Source organism: Gekko japonicus, unplaced genomic scaffold (genome assembly GCF_001447785.1).
Source record: "Gekko japonicus isolate JY-2015 unplaced genomic scaffold, Gekko_japonicus_V1.1 scaffold869, whole genome shotgun sequence".
Lineage (NCBI taxonomy): Eukaryota > Metazoa > Chordata > Lepidosauria > Squamata > Gekkonidae > Gekko > Gekko japonicus.
In genome coordinates, this window is record NW_015173700.1 from 91,972 (window position 1) to 103,649 (window position 11,678).

The 11,678-nt window shown below is 47.5% G+C and overlaps 2 protein-coding genes across 3 annotated transcripts in view; one reads left to right on the forward strand and one right to left on the reverse strand.

The window, feature by feature from the left end:
• The window catches only part of TNFRSF13B (tumor necrosis factor receptor superfamily member 13B), a 42,738-nt gene extending 41,376 nt beyond the window's left edge, over positions 1–1,362 (forward strand). Inside the window, exon 7 of the mRNA XM_015423228.1 lies at positions 910–1,362. Coding sequence (XP_015278714.1) covers positions 910–1,184 — 275 coding nt within the window. The 3' untranslated portion in view covers positions 1,185–1,362. The remainder of the gene's footprint in view (positions 1–909) is intronic.
• A 7,714-nt stretch (positions 1,363–9,076) lies between these two features.
• Positions 9,077–11,678, reverse strand: part of USP22 (ubiquitin specific peptidase 22) — a 166,746-nt gene continuing 164,144 nt past the window's right edge. For both annotated transcript variants that reach the window (XM_015423233.1, XM_015423231.1), the window contains one exon: positions 9,077–9,893. In XM_015423233.1, coding sequence (XP_015278719.1) covers positions 9,851–9,893 — 43 coding nt within the window. In that variant the 3' untranslated portion in view covers positions 9,077–9,850. The remainder of the gene's footprint in view (positions 9,894–11,678) is intronic.

The following is an 11,678-nucleotide window of genomic DNA, read 5'->3' on the forward strand; positions in this document are numbered from 1 at the left end:
GAATAGAAAAGGGCCAACTCTAAAAATCTAATTATAATCATAAAATATACAAAAATATATATGTGTGTTTATTCAACATAAATTAAAATAACAAACAAGGGCCCATTCATACCTCATATAAAACTATAAAAACATACAAGGGCTAATAAGATAGACCTAATAAGATAGACCTAACGCGTTTCGGCCTTTACAGGCCTTCCTCAGAGGTCTAATACGTACAGCTGATGTGCAAAAATACATACAATTCTACATATACAAAAATACAAATGCAGTGCTTTTAACCTAAGGAACATTTTATTTGGAACATTTGGCTGTACAACCTCAGATGAATACACAGTTGACCAGAGAGAAGTAACACTGGACATGTGATTTCACTGGAGGCTTCATTTGTATTTCTGTATTTCTTTTCCTTGCCCAGTGGTTAAACTTTGGAACAATTGATTTCTGGTCTTTATTCCATATTTTATATATGTAGCTGTGGCGAAAGCTAACAGCGAACCGATCGGACCGACGAAGAAGAGGTCTACTCAATCCGGCGGTAAGAAAGGAACTGGCGGGATGTCCGCGCCCACCCCTCTGGGCATGCGCGGTGGGGTTCCTGCGCATACCTGGGGAACTGGGCGCGAAAATCCATTAAAAGAGCTTGCTACAGCACCGATCGATCCAGCGCGTGCGCAGTAGATCCCATGGGTGTGAAGCACAGAGACCACGTCGAAGATACAATGTTTCAGGGTATAAGGGAAGGGTCTGCAATTTGCAGAGTCTTGAAATGCAAGACGGGTCGAATTGCTGGCTTTCACCCTGGGCGCCAAACATGTTTTTGAGATGTGCCCCACGTAACAGTTGCTTTCTGGGATTCACCTGGGGGCCTTCCTCCCCTGCTCTAACACACGTGGGTTTATTTTCCAGAATGCCTAATGGAAGCAGGAAGTGTGGCAAGTGGATCCAGCGGCAGCCAGACCCCGGAGCCTGTCGAAACCTGCGGCTTCTGCTTTCCTGAACAAAGCCCTGCCGTGCAGGAGTCCACAGCCTGCCACAGAACTTACCAGCTCGGAGCCCAGGAGGATACTGCTGCCAGTGCTGGAATGTCAAGTCCGGGGATTGTGGGAACTATCCCTACCCCTGAGGACGGCCACTTCCAGATTATATGCTCTCCCTCACAAGAGAAGATGCAGATGACTTGAGGGGAACAAGATCTGTAACCTGCAGATCTTCTCTCTCCCCCCCCAAATATCTCAAACCACACTCCCAACAAAGCTGCTTGACTGTTTCAGATCTCTGCCCTGCAGTTTCTCCACCTGTGTCTCACTTTAAGAACCAGATTACACAAATCATCAGGAACCAGTGACAGAAAGAAGTGATCTCTGTATTTCAGGGAGCAAGTGGTGAATGGCCAATGTTTGAACGCCCCTTCTACCCTACAGAAAAAGGGTTCTGAGTCCCGTCCCCCTGACGGCACAAACAATAAGCCCCACCCCCCATTTGTAGGCGCACATCAGACATTTTTCTAGCAAAAGACACAGAAACGAAGAACTGAACAGCACCAGAGACAGAAAAGCAGTATTTATCTCCATTTTCTATTTTGTCTTACTTTTTTTGCCCCTAGTGATCAATTTATTTTCTAGAAACAACCGTCGCCCCGCCACCAAGTCACAGCTGACTTATGGAAACCCTGGAGGGTTTTCAAGGCAAGAAACATTCAGAGGTGGTTTACGATCGACGGTCTCTGCGTCACAACCCTGGCGTTCCTTGGAGGTCTCCCATCCAAATACTAGCCAGGGCTGACCTTGCTTAGCGTCCAAAGTCTCACGAGATCATGCTAGCCACTTATAGCTCCTTATTAAATGCCTTAGTTCCCACTACACAAATTTCTTTCCCGCTGTACAAGGGGCATCAAGCAGCACATTGGGATAAAATGTGAAGAGTTCCCTGCACATGGAAAACTGACACATCGGAGAAAAAGTTTTCAGCTTAGACTTTCCCCTATTCGTTTCACACTGGCACACATGTTAATATCCATAAACGCCTCGGAAACCTGATTTACCCACTGTTCTAGGAATAGCCAGATTCCCTGGGGGGGGGGGGGGGGGACGGGACGGGACGGGACACACTTTTACTCAAAAAAATTGCAAGCTGCTAAGATAATGCTGATCTTTAAGACTATGTCTGTACACAGGATTAGAAAAATAAAAATGCCCCCAGTGAAATATGCAAATATCAAATCAGTAGCATATGGAATAAAATAGCTGCTTTCTGCAATGTGAGTCTTTGTAGCCAGTTCACATATTCGACACACAAGAACAGAGAGACACCCCCCAAACCTGGATGCTTTAAACCCTGCTGGATTAGGCCTACAAAAAGAGTGATAGTGGTCAAAGACTTCTCCCTGCCCCTATCAGCCCCTCAGTAGCTGATACTCAGGATATCTACCAACTCTGAACACAAAGTTCTCATGGCCAACAGCCCTCAGCAGACCTGCCTTCCATGAAGTGGCCTAATCCCCTTTTAAAGTCAATGAATTTTATGCTGACTCTTAAACGAGTCCCACTGATTTTTAGGGAGGCTAGCTTATCCGTGGTGCCGTGCTTCGTGATGACATAAAACTACGGGTACCACTGACCTCACTGGCCGGTGTGTGCCTTCCCATCTCCAGAGCCAGCCATTCGCCCACCAGGTGCTCAGTTAAAGTTCTGGTGTCTTTCACTGATAAGTGAAAAAGTGAGCTGTGACTCACGAAAGCTCCTGCCCTGCCACAAATGTTGTTAGTCTTTAAGGTGCTACCGGACTCTGGCTCTTTTCCGCGGGTACAGACAAACACGGCTACCCAGCTTGATAGCTGAAGGTTACGGGGGAATCTTGAGTGGAGGACTGGAGAAGAGGGGGGGAAACCTAGGGGAGATGCTTAACCCTTTCCCTGACGGCCATTTGTCTACTCCAGCCATCCCCCCAGTGAATTTCTCACATGCAAGAGAAAGGATCGATTGAGCAATCTCCTGGTTGCCCACTCAAGATTGTCGTCTCCTGCAGCTGCTCTTTCTTGGGAGGTTTGCATGTGTGTGTGTGTGAGGAAACACACCTGTTGGGAAAAGGAACTGTGCAACATGTTGCTTGACCTCAGGATAATGCACATGAAGCACTTTGAACACCCGAAACCCAGTATAAAAAGAGAAAACCTTCTTGTAGAAGTGGGGACCACGCCCCAGGTTCGCTACAGCTCACTGAGATGGGCAGAACTGGCTCTCAGTCATGCAAGAAGCAAAACAGCAAATACCCACCACTCCACCTGACCCCAGAAAGTAGCGTCAATAATGCCCAGGATGCTACTTAATTCAGAGCTGGCTTGTCTTGGGAGGGGGTGGAGGCCTCCCTCCCGGTTACCAGGCAACGGGAGCACAAGGCCCATGCGCTGTTAAGCAGACATGAAATGGTGACTCTTTCTTCAGTGCTCGCTGTGACGGGCTAAGAGACAGAACACCATGTGATGCTCCAGGATATAACGCCGCTCCGCCTTATCCAAGTTCCACAACAGCAGGACTTCCCAGGATTGTTTTCAAGACAATGATGAACGATGGGAGAGGAGGGGGCTAAAATCAACCACACACACCCTTGAGTTTGAAAGGCAGTCAGTAAAACACACACCAATGGCATATAACAAAACGGGGGGGGGGGGATATGATATCATCATGTACCAACTTAGCTTTTGACAAAACCCCAATACACCTCATACAGGATAGTGCATGATTTATTTTGATTTACTGTCTAAACTGCATGAACTGAGAACTGTGAGGACTGAAAAACATTTCTCAGCGGACTTATGGTGACCCGTGGTGGGGTTTTCAAGGCCAGAGATGTTCAGAGGTGGTTTCCCATTGCCTACCTCCGTGTCATGACCCTGGTATTCCTTGGAGATCTCCCATTCAAATGCTAACCAGGACTGACCCTGCTTATCTTCTGGGATCTAATGAGATCAGGCAAGCCTGGGCTATCCAGGTCAGGTCACCTGTGCTTACCTTCACATAACCGCAGTCCAAAGTTTGAACAGCAGCTGCAGATAATCCTGCAAAGGTTAGCAATTCAGCAAAGATGCCTTTGTGCCTGCCAGTGGCATTTCTAGCACCACATTGGGGAGTTGGGGGTCCGACGGCAGCTGCCCCAGATGAAGTCTACTTTGAAATAAAAGCCGCAAGCAGGCAAGTGATGCCCAAGGGTTGTCATCAAACACGCCTTGACTTTGGCTTGTTAGATAGTCACTATGAAAGAGCTGCCTCAAAGAGACTAAGCGTGGAAGTTTTGGGAAACTGGAAGACTTTTTTTCTTCCCTGGAGACGTGCAGAAAGATGGGATAGCAAAGCTGTCTGTGGACTTACTAATTTTCCAGAACTTGTCTGCACGGCTACTCATATCCTGCCCCCACAAAAAAACCCACTGAAAAACCCGGGTTTTTAAAGTCATGCAGTATTAGCCAATACACTCAGCTTCTCTGCCAAGTTTTGGCATCCTCAGAGGCAACATTTCTCCGGGCAGTAACTGTGAGGGTTCAAACAGAAACCAGATACGCTTTGCTATCAATATTGCTTCTCCTAGAGAATCACCTAATTCAGTACGATGCACTTTGGTTGCTCTTTGGGGCACTGACAGTGAATAAGAGGCTTGGTCTCAATTTCGTGGAAAGATACTGATGACGTCCTTCAGACGTCCTTCCAGTACTCTAGAGTCTACAGCCATGATGACGGGAAGGGGGATTCAGGGCCTTTGAAACAGGGCCTCCAACCAAGATCCCTAAAATTCTGACTGGGCTTGGCTGCCATCAACGACTGGGCCCCAATTCAGAGCTTTCAGGGGAGAATCAGGTCTCTTACTATGCACTAGGTGAACGCAGGATGAGTCTTTCCCATAAATCCCAACCTTCCCCAAACCTTTGAGGAATAAGAATGACAGAGAGAGACTGGTGCTCCTCCTTTCTCCAGTGCTCAAGGCAAAGCGGAGACTTACTCAAGGACTCTCAAAGTAACATTCAAGGCAGCTGTACCAAGAACAGGTCCACGGTCCCCCGCCCCCCCCGGGGTGACTATTCTGGTGGCTGCATCCTCCCCACGACAACAAAAAAGAAACAGGTTAAAGTGATTAAGCATCAAATACCCCACAGTGTTCAAGCCAGACCTTGCTTAGTAAAGGTAAAGGTTTCCTTTGCTTGAAAGCCAGTCGAATTCAACTCTAGGGATGCAGTGCTCATCTCCATTTCCAAGCCGAAGAGCCAGCGCTGTCCGAAGATGTTTCCGTGGTCATGTGGCTGGCATGACTAGACGCCGAGGTGCACGGAACGCTGTTACCTTCCCACCAAAGCGGTACCTATTTATGTACTTGCACTTTCTTGCTTTCGAACTGCTAGGTTGGCAGGAGCTGGGGTCAGAGACAGGAGCTCAGTCTGTCATGCGGCACTTGGGTCTTGAACTGCCGAGCTACTGACCTTCCAGTCTGCACCTAAGTGTCTTAACTACTGAGTGTCTGAGTAAGCAAGTACTAAATTAGAGTGAAAAATCAAAATCCCTCCCCCCTTGGCCTGGAATATCATTCCCAACGACGACAGTTAGATGCCCTCGTTGACATGACAGCAATCCCGGCACCCTTGTTAAGTCTTTAAAAGATGGCTTCACGATCCATTAGCACAACTGATCTACCAGCACACAGATATCTATCTCCTTCCCATCGATACCTGTGTGCAACCCTCTCCTCCCACCCGGGCAGAATCTTTGCACTGCATACATGTAGCTTGTGAAAGATGCACACAAAGGGTTAAACAATTGCATCGATTCCCTTCCTAGCTGGGAAAAAAGAGGTTTCCTTTCTTTGGCGTTTAACAGAAGAAAAGGAAGTAGAGAGGTTGGAGATATGTGCAGGGTGGGGGGGAGCCGCCAGTGCTCTTTACCAGCGTTACGCCCATTCCACCACAAGGGGGTGCCGTATCTCTGTTCTACAGAAGCTTTAAAGCAGCTTGTGCTGCAGCAGTGTCAGCCAGGAAGTCGTAAGAGACCAACTCCTCTCCCACTGCAAGCTCACTGCATTATTAAAAAGGAAGCAGGAAGACACCATTACAACAACAGGGGGCGTTTTTAAAAGGACCTCTGCTTCACTTGCCCGTTGTGACGCTCGCACTCAGTCGATTTAAACATGCACTGCCAGGCGTCCACAAACTACCACACGCCTACAAGTGATATTTTGGAGAATGAAAAACCCGGGAGCAAAAAGACACACACACATATGGATCATCTGCCTAGCCACTCCCAACGCAGTTTTGACATCCAGATTAGAGAAGAGCATGGCCAGAGGCAGCATTGTGGCATTATCCTTTTCTAGATTCTAATGAGCCTGGCTTCGTTAGGGCAACCAGCATCCCGAATGTCAGCCGTTGTGGGACCTCTTCCCATACTGATTTCTGAGCACTGACAACCACACTGCCGTTCGCAGAGGACTGGGGGCAGATTCGAGGGTGTGTGCTCCTATCACGCAGGGCATTGGCCGGGCCTTCCGAGTCTCACTGATATCCTCATGTGAATTGAGCATACGCTATTCAGCACACCTCTGGGGGCAGCACATTGCAGGGAAAATCAGAAGTGGCGAGCACACACACACACACACACACACACACAAAGGCCTTTCCAATAAAGCCATTTTGCCATTTCTGATTTTCTCAGGGACAAAAGTTCAGTAAGCTCACTCAGGCAAGTGGAGACTCCTCTGAACACAGCACACTAGAGCCTTACGGGAAACAAGTCTCGTTCGGTAGCATGGGACTTCCATCTGTAGAATACTGTCGAGCTACCACAGTGCTAAAATTTAGGTGACAGATCAAGATGGGTAGCTGTGCTGGTCTGCCTGGAGCAGCGGAAAAGAGCGAGCGCCTAATAGCACCTTAAAGACTAGCAACATTTCTGGCAGAGTAACACACAAAAGCTCGTATCCTGCCACAAATTTTGTTGATCTTTAAGGTGCTACTGTGACAGCAGCCATGAAATTAAAAGATGCCTGCTCCTTGGGAGGAAAGCGATGGTGAACCTAAACAGCATGATAAAAAGTAGAGACATCACCCTGCCAACAAAAGTCTGCATGGTCAAAGCAATGGTATTCCCAGTAGTCATGTATGGCTGCGAGAGTTGGACTATAAGGAAGGCCGAGCACCGATGAATAGATTCTTTTGAACTACGGTGCTGGAGAAGACTCTTGAGAGTCCCTTGGACTGCAAGAAGATCAGATCAGTCAATCCTAAAAGAAACCAACCCTGACTGTTCCCTGGAAGGCCAAATAATGAAACTGAAGCTCAAATACTTTGGCCACCAAATGAGAAGGGAGCACTCACTGGAGAAGACCCTGATGCTGGGAAAGATTGAAGGTCAAAGAAGACGGGGACGGCAGAGGATGAGATGGTTAGACAGTGTCAAAGATGCAACTAACATGAAATTGAGCAAACTTCAGAGGACGGTGGAAGACAGGAAGGCCTGGCGTGATCTGATCCATGGGGTCGTGAAGAGTAGGACTCGACTGTGCGACTGAACAACAACAACAAAGGTGCTACTGGACTCTTGCTCTTTTCTAAAATTTAGGTGGCGAGAGATTCATTTGAAAAAAGCAGAACTAGGAAATACCTTTATTCCATTCTTTAAAAAACAATGTATCACTCATCTTCAGCATGTCTACAAAGCTCCACCAAACTGCTTACTGTGTAGAAATCCACCTACCTGACTGTCAGGATCATGCCCAGCCCATAGCAGCCCCTCTGACTGCCTCTAATCTCCGTGGTTGCTAGCTGTCTCTCTACTATTCCTTCACCTCCACTGCCTGCTGCAAGAGGCAAGAAGTACACGGATCAGAGGAAGAGAAACAGACACATTCGAGCCTGGAAACAGTATCTACACATTAGCAGAGCACAAATCTCCACAGACAAGGCCAAGGTAGTTCAGGTCTGCTCTCCTCACCACAAAAGGTGTGTGTGTGTGTGTGTGTGAGCATCTCTGACTTTCACCGTGCAGCAGGATTCTTCAGCAAGTGGAGCAAGCACACGGCAGCTTGGCAAACTGACTTTCCCTCCCTCTAGGGTCCCCAACAGGAACTTACACAGAGGCACAGGACAATTTGTTCCTTGCATGCTAGAAGATTTCCGGATCATGGTAACCCGATCGAGTTTCCGAAATATCAAGCAACTTTGCAGAGGTGATGCAAGCTGTGAAGTTTTAAAACAGAAGAACAAAAAAGTCCCCCCAAACATCTGGCACTTTTGGGTGGGCATTTGCAGCAGCCATTTACACAAGGAACAGTTGTAAAAGAGGGGGACAAAGCCAGTTTCTGCTGTTACTGTGTTTGTGCATGTGTGCATGTGTGTGCGTGTGCACACAGGCGGTTGTTAAACTGTGCATTCTGAAGAGCTTTTAACAAGGTAAAGCAACTCTTTTTCTCCTGAGCTTCGAATCAAATATGGCCCTGCCTCTTAATTATAAAATATATGGCCCTTGCAGCCTGCCAGCCAGTGTCTAGACAGCGAGGAGTGGAAGGGGAGGGGGAGGAGGAGAGGAACATAAACACATTTGTGACAGAGCACACAAGCAAGTCAACCTCCCAGGCATCCAAGAACGAATGGCGCAGCTGAGGGCTGGGCTTTGTATACAGAGTGGGTATGATGCATGAGAAAATTAATATCTCTTAGAGATAAGGGACTAACAAAAGCAGAGCAAGTGAGAGAAACCTTTTGTGTTTACTTTCCCGCCTGGTGCAAAGGCAGAGGTGTCCGAGAGTCGGAAATTAACTGGCAGGATGGCACCCGATCAGGGCAAGTTAGCAGATGGCAGATTTCTTCCAATTCCAAAGTGTCTCACGAGGGCTATATTTCTTTGGAAAGGGAGGGTGGAAAAAACAAAACAAAACCATCGAGCAAAAGCAACGCTGCCCAGAGATCAGGCTTTTTCACATTTTCTCCCCCCCCCCCAATAAAACAACCAAGACCACTTTTACAGTATCAACAAGCCGATTCGTTCATTTTTCTTTTTTCATTGGTAGCAATTATGCATTTCATCCTGGGGAGGGGGGATTACCTGTGCAGCAGCAAAGAGGTGCCCAAGGGAGTTGCCACACGGAGATCATCTTCCAGTGCCCGCAAATCCAGTCTTTTAATGCTCACCAAAACACAAAATGAAGAGCCTAATAATATTATACTGTATTTATTTAATAACTAAAATTCACAAATAAAAAGGTACTTGCAAAGTCCATTTTCGTTGCGTCTTCCCAATTCTCCTCCATTTTTTTTACTGCGTTCGGACCCATAGGCATTTTTCGTTTGTTTTTTTAAAAAAATGGGTTTGGATTCAGGCTTTTGTTTTTAAATTATAACTGTCATATGATTGGTCAATACTTGGAGCAGAAGCACCAATGGAGAAGATGCTTGTATGGAGATGAGAGTACAACCCCCCCCGCCCGGCCTTCCCACACACATTTTTTGGAGGAACTCGGGGAGATGTGCCAGCGCGTGGACTCCCAGTTTTTCCCCCCCACCCAGAGCAATCTTTCCGTTATTATATTTCCTCTCTCACAAAAAAGTCACTGTCTGTAGCCTCGTTTACATTTCCCCCCCTCTTCTGTCCCTGCAGGACTGCATTACACAGTGGAAACATGGGTTCGTGTCTGACTCCGCTAGGTCGTGAGCCAGCGGCAAGCAGGTCCTGTTCGCAGCTCAGTGCTAAGGTGTAGAATGGGTGTCTTTTCATTTCAGGTAGGTTTGCGTGTCTTCCCCCCCTCCTTTCAGAAGGCTGCCATTCGTTTTGCTTCCTTGCATTTTTTTTCTCTCTCTCAAAGCTGCCGGATAAGGCTATTCATACTCCAGGAACTGTTTGTGATAGAACAGCAAATACCTGCCAAAAAATACAATTAAATCAAAAACAATCCTTATTTTGAGTCAGGGACAGAGACGCAAGAAATTTTTATGCTTCCCACTGCAAGCCGATTTCCGTTTCCATCTGGCTCTGTCAGGCAAGTTAAATAATAATAACAACAACAGTGTGCCATCAAGCTGCAACCGACTCATGGCAACCCCAGGAGGACCAAACGGTTTTCCAGGTAAGAGAGGAGCAGAGGTAATTTGCCATTGCCTTCCTCTGCACAGCAACCACATTCTTTCTTGGTGGTTCCCCATCCAAGTACTAACCGTGGCTAATCCTGATTAGCTTCCACGGTTTGATGAGGTTGGGCTTGTCGGCTGTTGGGCACGTTAAAAGCAAAAATGACTCCCGGGATGTATTCTGCTTACTTTCCTACATGCCTGCACCATGATGACACTAAATAAGTTTAAGCCCCTGACTCACCATGGTGCATGCCCATCTATTCTGGCTCTGCCCTGGGGTACTGTTTGCTGGAATGCGAGGCAGGGATTGGTGCCTGGGAAGACGGCTTAAAGGAGCTATTCCAAGCGTGGCGATGCTAGCCTTCTCTGTACAAGGGGAATGGGAGAGAAGTGAGAAAGAGTGCGGAACCAAAGACCTGAGGCTTGCTTGGTCTTGGTCTGATATCTGAATGCAGCCTTAGGAGCACGAAAGATAAAAACTACCTGCTTTCACAAAGAACCAACTCCAAGTTTCTTGCCTTTAGTTTCTATGCTTGGAATGACAAATCCAAAAACTTCCAAGTTAAAATTTACCCTTTCATCAATCAGGAAGAGGAAAAGGCCGAATGCCGTTAAAAATACTGGCTTCATCTGCTCGTCGTCAAAAGAGAAGGGTTGGGAATGCCAAAAATGGAGGCAGTGCCAGATTTTAAACTGTCGCTCCCCCCCAAAAAAACCCCCCATAATGCAGCTTGCCAACGACAAGTGGGAACATATTGCCATTTTACAAAAATATAGCTTTTGGGTAGGGATAAAGCAGCAAACTATAATCTCTGAAATGTGATCTGCATAGGGAATATTAACAGCAAACTTGTACTTAAGAAAAACAGGTTGCTTACCTGTAACTGGTGATTTTCGAGTGGTCATCTGTGCATTCACACCCATGGGATCTAGTGCGCACGCGCTGGATCGATCGGCATTGTAGCAAGCTCTTTAATGGATTTTCACGCCCAGACCTCGGGCATGTGCAGGAACCCCACTGCGCATGCCCAGACGGGTGGGCGCGGACATCCCACCAGTTCCTTCGAACCACCGCAAATCAACCCCTATGGAACATGTAGAAGCTGACAGCAGCGGGGAATGAGGGTGGGTTGTGTGAATGCACAGATGACCACTCGAAGATCATCAGTTACAGGTAAGCAACCTGTATATCTTCGACGTGGTCTCTGTGCGAGTCCCCAGCCTTGCTGGTGCATACGAGACGAACAGTTGGGAGTCACGTCTCGCTAGGCGGGTTCTGTTCAGATAGAACAGGAGTGCACGCTTCACATCCAAGGTGTGTAACAGTCTGTCCTCTGAGGATGTCGGAGCTGGGAAGAAATCTGGGAGGAAGAAGAAACTGAGGAAAAATCCGAAGAGCCGTGAGGCAAATAGCCAAAAATGTGAACAGATCTGACCGACGAGAAAGAGGTCTTTCCAACGCGGCGGTAAGAAAGGAACTGGCGGGATGTCCGCTCCCACCCCTCTGGGCATGCGCGGTCGGGTTCCTGCGCATGCCCGAGGGACTGGGTGCGAAAATCCGTGAAAGAGGTTGCTA